Source organism: Pongo pygmaeus, chromosome 1 (genome assembly GCF_028885625.2).
Source record: "Pongo pygmaeus isolate AG05252 chromosome 1, NHGRI_mPonPyg2-v2.0_pri, whole genome shotgun sequence".
Classification (NCBI taxonomy): domain Eukaryota; kingdom Metazoa; phylum Chordata; class Mammalia; order Primates; family Hominidae; genus Pongo; species Pongo pygmaeus.
This window is the reverse complement of record NC_072373.2, coordinates 129,078,508-129,089,250: the sequence shown is the minus strand read 5'-3', so window position 1 is coordinate 129,089,250 and position 10,743 is coordinate 129,078,508. Positions and strand designations below refer to the sequence as shown.

Here is a 10,743-nt window from a genome sequence, read left to right as displayed (position 1 = left end):
TTCATCCCAGGTCAGCCCCTCACACCCCCTAGTAGTTGCCACCTCCTGGCGTCCCTCCAACAGCTCCAGCACCGTTCTCATCCCGCCCCCGCCGCAAGCCACGCCCTCCGCCGCGCAGGCCCCGCCCGCGACCGGCCTCCCTCCTTTCCCGTCCCAGGACGCGTTGCGCGGCCCGGGCCGGAAGTAAGCGAATTCCCGGGTGTGTGTCTGTGTCTGTCTGTGTCTCGCAGCGGCGCGCGGCCCCGGACAAGCGCTGGGGATTCCCGTTTGAGGCGTCACTACTGTCACTGCCATCACCCCACGGAGCCACTTCTAGAGGGGAGTAGACCCGGCCCTTCGCTGGGCAGAGAAGATGTTGCCCCTGTCCATCAAGGACGATGAATACAAACCACCCAAGTTCAATTTGTTCGGCAAGATCTCGGGCTGGTTTAGGTGCGGGGTGCTGTGTTTGCGGGGAGGGGGTGTCCGGCAGAAAGGGAGAAGGCCCAGACCTCAGGATGGCCCGAGGTCCAGGGAGGGAGAGTCAGAAACTCCCCGTCAACCCCTAGCTGTGAGGAAAGGAGCATGTGAACTGGGAGGGTCTTGAAGGGGGTACCCAGCCTTGGGGTCCCCGCACCTCCTTAACTCTCCCGGCTCTTTTCCACGTGTATCATTCCCAGGTCTATCCTGTCCGACAAGACGTCCCGGAACCTGTTTTTCTTCCTGTGCCTGAACCTCTCTTTCGCTTTTGTGGAACTACTCTATGGCATCTGGAGCAACTGGTAACCAAAGGGGAAAATGGTTTGGGCGGAAGCTGGGTGTGAGGGAGACGAAGCACTGTTTGCTTAATGCCACGTAGCTCCTCACCAGGAGGTTCAGGTCCTACCTTTGTTACCTACCTCTGCTGCTGAGTTGCTTTCTCATACCCACACCAATCTGGTAGGGCTACAGTTCTTGAGTAAGATCTGAGGCCTATCCCGTGTAACCTCTCTTGTCACCCTCCCCTCCAGTTCCATCAGACAAGACTGACAAGCCCCTCCTTATTTTAGCAGATGGACAGAATCCTTCATTTCTAATTGTAGGCCTTAGGTTTACCCACTTTGTTGGAATTGGGAGAAACTTGTTTGCTGCCTCTCTCGGGGGGGAGTGGCATTTGGATTTCACCCTTAAGGTTCTGAGAGAGTATATCTGAGATGTTCTACTTAGTTTGTTATTGGGGCTTGGAATGGGAGGTTTTATAAAGTGATATCGGGAGGAATATGTGTCATTCTCTTCTCTCTTTAATGCCGAACTGTCTCATGATTTTCCTGTAGTCTTAACTGCGATGTAAAAATCCCATATAGTTTTCTAGAAACAACATTTCTTGGGTTTTGGTGGCACCTTTGAGGGTTTTTGTTTTTTTGAAACATCCTTAGGAGGAGGAAAATCTAGTGTGTAACTCTATGGCAGTGAAGTTACTATTATTCAGGTATTTGCTGTTGAGTAACTTAAGGTCTTATGAAGTTGTTCTGCTAACAATAAGACTGTCACACTCCTAGGTGTACTAATTCTGTCTTTAGATCCCATACTCATTCAAAAATCTGATGAAAGCTAATACTCAGAATTGTACATAAAGCTTCAGGATGTTGTTGGGTTCCCTGTACTAAATCTTGGACTCTAGATTAAGAACCTGTTTTCTATTTATTAAATAGACTTAGTCTCTGTTCTTTAAGACCCATTTTCAGAGAAAATTGCTGTCCTTGATCTTCTGTTGAGATCAAACATTGACAGGTAATATCACCAGGTTTTGTGACATGTATACTTTTATATAATGTTTGGGCTTCTTTCAATTCAACCATCAATTCAGTTCTACAAAATACTCAATAACCAGCAGATCATGAAGGTTATTGGTTTAGTCAGCAGTTGGGTATAAAGGCATATTGGCACAATGAAATCTTAATATATGTAATAACCATTTTGAATCCTTTGGGAATCAGATGTGTTAATTTGAAGGATACCCCATCATAGATTAATTTTTTAATCCCGTAATATTAACACACTTTAATATACTGTAGATGTTGAAAGCACTTGTACTTGAATAATCACACTTTATCATAAATATATAATATTTACAGTATATTTTACATTTTTCTCTTCCTAAATTATGCCAAATTAATTTTGGGATATGTGCTGATTGTATCAGGAGTGTATCATAGCTTATATATGCATATTTTGTATCAAGAGTGTATCATAGCTTATATATGCATATTTTGTATCAAGAGTGTATCATAACTTATATATGCATATTTTGCTACAGATAGTTTCTATTGCAGTGCTTCACTATGGCTTTCCATTGTGTAAGTCACTGTGAAATATCTCATTCAAGAGATTCACACTTGAAGTTCCTAAACCACCTTTTGTGGAAAGTTAAGTATATTTCTGATCTGTAGAGATCTGTTGGGGAGATTACTAAAACCATTATTTTTTAAGTCAGTATGCATCAGTGCATAACAAAAACATCAGTTGTAGGTGACTTGTTCTTTTACCGTTAGGTGACTTGCTTTTCTTTACTGGTACAGCTTATATACTGTTTTTCACTGTGTTATGTCTTCTAGCTAGATTTGAAATCTAGCTCCAGTGCGTGTTGTACTTAGATCATTTAGCACGTGTCCATCATCTCATGCCCATTTATGTTAATCTCCATATCTACAACCAATTATTCTTAAATATTAATTTTTAATACAGATTTCTTCTCATTGATATTTGGGCAGATTTAGACATTTCTCTGGCCTTTTAATAATCTGGCTTTCTGTGTTTTATTTAGACACCAAAATTTTTAGTTCTTTTTGTTGACTGATCAATAATTTCTTTATATGACCAGAAGATTATCTGTGTTCCTGGAGGTTATATTAGCTTTTCAGTTCCTTGATTAAATTTCTTCCAAAACTCATTTTGTGTGTTAAAGTCAATTCTGTGTTGTATTTCATTCTGTAAAAATAAATTTCAACTTGTTGAGAACATGAAATAACCAAGAATTTTTTTCCTATAGAGGACTGAAATGTGAATAAAACACTCACTTCACAAATAAAGGTTCATAGAAACAGTTGATCTAATTTTAACAAATGTTAAATTGTTCTGGTTCTTGTTCAGAGCCTTCATTTTAAAGGAAGAACTTAATTATAGTTGATTTACATTTTTGATGATGAGTAGGTATCTTCAGTGGAAGAATAGGTAGTTGTTGTGTGTTTTTCCCCTCAATAAATATCTGCTACCTGTCACCTTCCCACTAGGATGTAAACTGTGTTAATGTAGGGATCTTTTCTATCTCATGCAGGCACTTCAGTACATAGCACATAGTGAATGCTTAATACATATTTGCTAAATGAAAGAATGAGGGAATAATTAATGTATGAAATTACACTACCTATACTAAAAATGGTAACTACCCCGTTAAGGAAAAACAGCAACGACAAAACATTAAATTCCATTCTCTCACTCTTAGAAATTGGGAGGAAAATGGTAGAAATTCTATATGTGATTTTTCACTTCCTTCTAGTATTTTATTTTTCATTTACTAATTTATTGTTGAGTAACTGACTAATCTCAAGGTAACATAGTGTAAAAATGTGGTTTTGTATCATCTAGGGTTAAGTTTGTTTTCAAGTTACAGAAAAACTCTGCACACCTGTAATCCCAGCTACATGGGAGGCTGAGACACCAGCATCCCTTGAACCTGGGAGGCAGAGGTTGCAGTGAGCCGAGATTGAGCCACCGCCCCACAGCCTGGGCAACAGAGTAATACTCTGTTTCAAAACAAAACAAAAACCTAAAATAATAGTTGCTTACACAAGATAAAACTTCATTTCCAAGATGGGTGCTAGTGTTTCAGCCATCCCTGGCAGCATAATGTCTGGAATGCAAAGAAAAAGAGGTAAAAGGTGTGCACATTGTTTTTTATTTTATTTAATTAATTAATTAATTAATTTATTTATTTTTTAAGATTTACCTGGATGCTAACACACAATGCTTTCACTAAAACTTTATCACGTGGTCATGCCTAGTTGCAAATGTAGTCTTTATTCCACTCAACCATGTATTCTGCGGAAAGTCAAGGATTTTTTACTAAGGAAGAAAGAGAATATTGAGAGAGAGAGAGAGAGAGACAAACTAACCTGTCATCTTCTATAGTTGGAAAATTGAGGCCTAGAGTTTTTTACTTCCCAAGTGAGCAGCAGAGCCTACAACCCCTATTGTCCAAGTTTGATGTCCAAAAAACATCACACTGTTTTTTTCTAGTATCTCAATGTAGTTTCTGTGTTTTTATGTTCTTAGAGTTTTACTTCATTATTAACAGATTTAATTTCAGCAGTATTTCTTACCAAAGCTGTTGCAACCATTTTTTCCCTTAGACATAGAAGACACTCAGGTAACTCTAAAGATTAATGTCTCTGTGTTAACAAAGTAAATATTTGTTGAAGAAATGTTTAAGACAATAACAGACATTTATTTGGTTCTACTTCAGTATAATATTTCACAGCAGATGTTTGTAAAGTAATTCCTTAGTGAAGAAAAATACTTCTATCAATCACATGTTTTTCTATTAAAATTTTCACATCTTAGTCTTTTAAAATCAACTTTTTCCTTCTCAAAAGGCAGCATTACTTACCAGCTTATGGTGATGCCTTTTGCTTTCCTATAATTTTATTTTCCACCTTAAAAACATAGATAAGTATTCCATTTTGCTTAGAATTTTTTTTAAAGTAAGGGACTATATAATGGAATGTAGTGGAGTTGTGGGTTATTTCACTGTAGCTCATTTAGTTTATTGACTTTGCTAATGTCAGGATTCTATGAATTTTCTAATTTCCTGATAATAAATTGATAGTGTTTTTCCCCGACTTTCCACATCATGGAAAGTACCTGGTAAGGGATTTCTGAATTATGATGATTCCTTATTTTCAATTTTGAACACGTTTAACAAACTATAAATATACCATTAGCTTAGTTACCAATAGACCTTTTAAACAATTTTTTATCATTGGGTATTTTAAACATATATAAAAGTAGAGCGTTTAATGGACCTCATGTAGCCATCACCCAGCCTTTACATTTATCAATACATGGTCTATCTTATTTCATCTGTTGTCCATGTCCCACCACTGGATTGTTTTAAAGCAGACACAAGATGTAATTTCTTCCATAACTATTTCATTATGCTTCTCTAAAAGATAAAATCCACCCCCACTTAACATAACCAAAAACCATTATCACCCATGAAAATTAATGACTCATTAATATCCAGCTAGCGAGTATTCAAGAGTCCCTCATTGTCTCATAAATTCTTTTTACATTCAGTTTTACAGATTAGAAATCAAACAAGATCCATACATAGTATTTAGCTTGTATGTCTCTTAAGTTGCTCTTAATTTATAGGTTCTCTTTCTCCCTTCCTTTGTTTTTGCCTCCAGTAGACCCTAAATAAAATTCTTTTCAAAAGTTTCTTTTGCCATATATTCTATTGACATTTGTGCTGTTTTTACTTCTGTATTCATGTATTCAGGTTTCTCCTTTATACACTTAGAAGTTTTCTTTTTCTATTTTTTTAAGATGGAGTCTTACTGTGTTGCCCAAGCTGGAGTGCAGTGGTCTGATCTTGGCTCACTGCAACCTCTGCCCCCTGGGTTCAAGCAATCCTCCTGCCTCAGCCTCCCAAGTAGCTGGGAGTACAGGCATGCACCACCACGCCTGGCTAATTTTTGTATTTTTAGTAGATGGGAGTTTCGCTATGTTGACCAGGCTGGTCTCGAACTCCTGACCTCAGGTGATCCACCTACCTCAGCCTCCCACAGTGCTGGAATTATAGGCATGAGCCACTGCGCCCAGCTGGTTTTCCATGTTAAAATGTCTCTAGAAGGTAGTCATTTAAAAAAGTTTACAAATACATTTTAGAGAAACTAGCAGTGCTTAAAGAGGAGTCTACGACAAGTATGTGGATTTTCACAACCAGCTTTACTTTATCATGTTTTACCGAAGTTACCTTTGGTGTTTCAGTCATATAGCCTTAGGTATTCTCTATGCTACCTTTATTTTTTAAGGAAATTTATGCCATACAGCTTAAATATAATTCATAATCAGAAACATTTGCTAAGATTGAATATGAGCAGTAAAATTGACCTTCCTCATAAGCAGTATTTTTACATGTGATAGGTGAGCAGAGAGCTAAAAGTAGACTGTTTTTCCCACCAGTTTGTGTATTTGCAACTAGGTAATTTTTAAATCATGATATCAAGTTTAAGGGAAAAGATCTCATATTGCACTGTTTTAAGAGAACATAATGTTCTTCCATCTCAGAAGAGGGAGTAGTTTTTCAGGTAGTCACATTTTATTAAGTACTAAAAATAACATTTTAATGCTAATTAAATTTACTTAAAATTTAAATAAAATTTCATTTTGATGAGTGTTAAAATTGCCATGCTATATCCACACCTCTTTAAAAGGAACCTGACTGCTATTCTGTGCAAAAGGAATTTACATTTTTATTTTTATTTTTATTTTTTGTATTATGGCAATGTTTGGTCTATTTTGGATGCATATAAAGTAAATTTGTTGAAAAAAAGGAGTGTGTGTTAGTTTGCTAGGCTGGTGTAATAAAACACCACAAACTAGGTGGCTTAAACCACAGAAATTTATTGTCTCACAGTTCTGGAGATTAGAAGTCTGAGATCAAGGTGTCATCAGGGTTGATTTCTTCTGAGGGCTCTGGGGAAGAATCTGTTCCATGATCTTTCTGTAGCTTCAGTTGGTTTTCTGGTAATCTTGGACAGTCTTTGGCTTGTAGGAGCATCACCTGATCTCTGCCTTATCTTCGCATGGTGATCTATGTATCTTCTTCCAAATTTCTCTTTTTTATAAGGACACTGGATGAGGGCTCATCTTAATGACCTAATATTAACTAATTGTATCTGCAATGAGCCTGTTTCTGATAAGGTCACATTCTCAGGTACTAGAGGTTGGGACTTCAACATATGAATTTGGAGGCAGGAACACAATTCAACCCATGACAGTGTTTTACTAAATATATAGTGAAATAGATAGTAAAATATAGATCAATAAGTCAGTAAATGTTTGTTTATATTTATTTACAATAAATGCCCTGCCTTCTAGAACTGATTACAGCAATTTAAAATAAAAGCTATATGTACTAATAAAACACTTACATTAAGAAATAAAAACATTTAGAAACCATACCTAGGGAGGAAAAAATAAATCTATTAAATATATAGTCTAATTTAGCTCCCAAAATTGACTTTTAAATTTAGTTATAAAATTCCATAAAGTGAACACAACTCTATCATTTTATCAGAGTAGAAAGATAGTTTTCTGAAATCAAATTTTAACAATATTTTGCCATATTAATCTTTTCTTGGGGGATTGAAAACAAAATCATAGACAATGTCTTTATTAATGGTTTTATCACAGTATAGAGAAATTCTTCACATGAGGCTTTCATACTTCAAAATAAAGTTAAATCATTATTTTCCATGTTACATAGATGTTATGGTTCAAGTGTGTAATTTTCGGTAATCTATACAAGGATAAATCTTAAAATATTAAATCTAAGAGAATTGCATGAATAATATGCCCCTTACCTTGTCCTCATGTATCAGTTTTATTATTCTGCTTTATCATTTATTCACCAATTTTCATTCTGCTTTGAGTTAGATGTCAGATGAGATGGTTAAAGTACTATCTGCACTTAAACTTTCTAATGTATCTATATTTCAGTGGAATAAATAAGGTTCATGATAAAAGTTTAAGACATTTTCTAAAATCTTTTGTAATGATTTGGCAGAGGTTTATAAATTATTGTGCTTTTTCTTGTTGGTAAATAATGTGCTTTGACTTAGTTTCTAATTATATAATTATTCCAAATTATAAGAAAAATTTAAAACCATGCTTTTTCTGTATGTGTGAAGAATGTTTTTGACTGTTACTTTGTAGCACTTCCAACTGATGACAGCTTTAGCATCTAGCCAAATATTAAGAGGTATGGGTTGTGCTTGGGAACACCAGGTATTATAAGCATTAATAATAGTTAATTAATAATGTAATTTATTAATAATTAGTAATAGGAATATTAATGTGGTTTTAATGTGACAAGCATTGTGGCAAATGTTTCACATATATTAACTCAATTATAACAATTATGACACTTTTATAGTATTACTCTATTTAAGTGATAGCTAAATTGAGGCACAAAGAAGTTAAGCAACTTACTGGTCATGGAACTAGTAAATTTGGAGCTGGGATTTGAACCCAGGTACTCTGACTTCAGAAGCTTGTGTTTAAAGACTGAACTGATGATTGCTTTCAGAAAATTTTTATTGACTTCTCTTCAAGTTCACGGATTTCTTTCCTCAGCTGTGTCCAGTCTGTGATAAGCCAATTGGAAGAATTCTTTATTGCTGATAACTTTTTTGTTTCTAGTATTTCCATTTGATTGTTTTTTATATTTCCCACTTCTCTACCAAATTCTCCGTTGGTTCATATTTTTTGTCCACTTTTTCCATAGATCCTTTAGCATATTAATTAGAGTTTATGATAGCTCCAGTATCTGGGTCAATATCTTGGTCTGGTTCTGTTAACTGCTTTCTCCACAGTGACTTCTTTTTTTTTTTTTTTTTTTTGGCTCTTTTTGTGTATTTTGAAATTTTTTATCAAATATTGGACATTATGAGTAAAAAACAGTAGATACTCAGGTAATAGTATTTATGATTGGAAATAGGTATGCCTTGTCTGTCAGACCACTAGTTGGTTGGACTTTGTGCTTTTAGTAGTCTCTGTATGGTGCCTGTGCCACAGAAGCTCTTTTCTTCATGCTCTTACCCCTACCCAAGCTATAGACTGCTGTTGCTTGTTACTCAGTACCCAGTTTATGGTGAAGGCAGAGGGGTATTTGTTAACTTTAACCCAAAGCCTCTGTCTTTGGTAGATTCTGTAAGCCTCAACCTCAGGGGTATGATTTTGTCAACATTTTTACTCCTTCTCCTGTGACAGCCAAACTCTACTGTGTGTATGTGTATGGTCCTGGATGGAGACAACTTTCCTGCTCCATTCTCAGTGGTAGCAGAACGTCTGCTTTGTGTTGGTAGAGGATTTCCTGACCTTCTTTTGGTGGCTTTCTTAGTGGGTGTTTTAGTATGTATAATATTAATCTTTAAATTATCACAAATAATATGTCATTTCATGTATCTGATAAGAACCTTACAATAATACACTTTGATTTTCTTATTCCATTCTGTGTGCTATTATTGTCATACCTTAGGTTGTTGACAGTATTTTTTTTCTCTTTCAATACTTTAAAGATGTTGCTCCATTGCATTCTGGCTTGAATAGTTTCTGAAGAAAAACATGCTATAAATTTTATCTTTATTTTTTTAATTTAATTTTTCTCTTTTTTCCCCTCTGGTTTTCAAAGATTTTTTTATTTCTCTTTGATGTTTAGTGGTTTGTGAAGTGTGCAGGGTTTTTTCCTCGCTTGGGTTCATTAAGCTTCTTGGATCTGTGATTTATTTTCTTTTGTGAATTTCAGAAAACTCTGAAACATTTTCTCTAAATACTTTTCCTATCCCTTTCTTTTTTTCTTTTCGGTTCCTGAGACTCTAAATACATGTATTTTAGTATGTTTGATACTTCCACACAGGTTTGGGATGCTCTGCTTTTTTTGTCTGTTTGTTTCCACTCCCTTTTCTCTTTGTGTTGCACTTTAACTTCTTTTGACCTAACTGATTCTTTCTCTCTCTGTCCAGTCTGCTCAGAAGCCCATGACTGTTATTCCTCCATATTGTAATTTTTAAAAAATTGTCATTTCCATTATATTCTTTTATAGTTTTTATCTTCAGAAATTCTTCATTTGTTAATGAATTTTCTCTGACTTTATACCACATCCTTTGACATATTAATTGTATTTGTTTTAAAGTCCTATCTAATAGTTCCAACATCTGGGCCGTTTCTGGTTCTGTTGACTGTTGTAGCTCTTAACAATGAGTCTCTCTTTTTTTCTTTCTTGATTTTGTCATTGAGTGCTGGACATTCTGTTTAAAAGAATAATAGAGACTGTATATGTCCAGAAATGGGCACACCTGTTTTTCTCTCTGGCCATTAGTATGGGAGTTTTGAAACTATCTGCTTAGTAGTTGAACTGGGGTTGAGCTGGGTTTTGTGTTTTGTTGTTGCTGATTTCAACAAATCACAGCCTTTAAATTTTTCGGTGGTTCCTACTACTTTGTGATTAGTATTGGATTTGGAGTACTGGAGGATTTTTTCAGGGTTCTTGTTCCACTCTCAGCTTTTAGCAAGTTCTACACATATCTCTTTGTGCTCTCACTGGTAGTTTGCTGTTCCTTATACTTTATTCAAGACTTGGTGGGGAGGGTGGGACTAGATTCTCTTGTTGTATCCCTAGTCAGGCAAGCCTGTGCACCTCAGTGTCAGGGTGAGTTTTAATGATCTTGCAGTTCTCCCTCTCTCCCAGCCTGTCCCCACTGTCCTCAGCCTGGTATCAAAAGGGAGGAGCAGGATACTCAACAATAGCAGACCTTTGTTTTGTAAGATCCTGGGTGCAAGTAGGTATCAGCCTCATCCCAGTAGTAGATGGCTTTTTTTTTCCTACCTCTCTTTCAGTGGCAACTGACCTTTGCAAGTGACCAAGGCGTGGTCACATTCCTACCCCTCACCCAGCAGCAGATGGTTTTTGTTTCTACCTCTCTCGCAGCGGCTGGGCTT

At 36.2% G+C, this 10,743-nt stretch overlaps 1 protein-coding gene across 3 annotated transcripts in view; it reads left to right on the top strand.

Annotated features, from left to right (window-relative positions):
* The first annotated feature begins 11 nt into the window (after positions 1-11).
* The window catches only part of SLC30A7 (solute carrier family 30 member 7), a 102,155-nt gene continuing 91,423 nt past the window's right edge, over positions 12-10,743 (top strand). The window contains exons 1-2 of one of the 3 annotated variants that reach the window (XM_054475524.2): positions 12-432; positions 660-761. In XM_054475524.2, the coding sequence (XP_054331499.1) occupies positions 353-432; positions 660-761 (182 nt within the window). In that variant the 5' untranslated portion in view covers positions 12-352. The remainder of the gene's footprint in view (positions 433-659; positions 762-10,743) is intronic. The other 2 variants (XM_054475537.2, XR_008500620.2) reach the window with 2 other exon arrangements.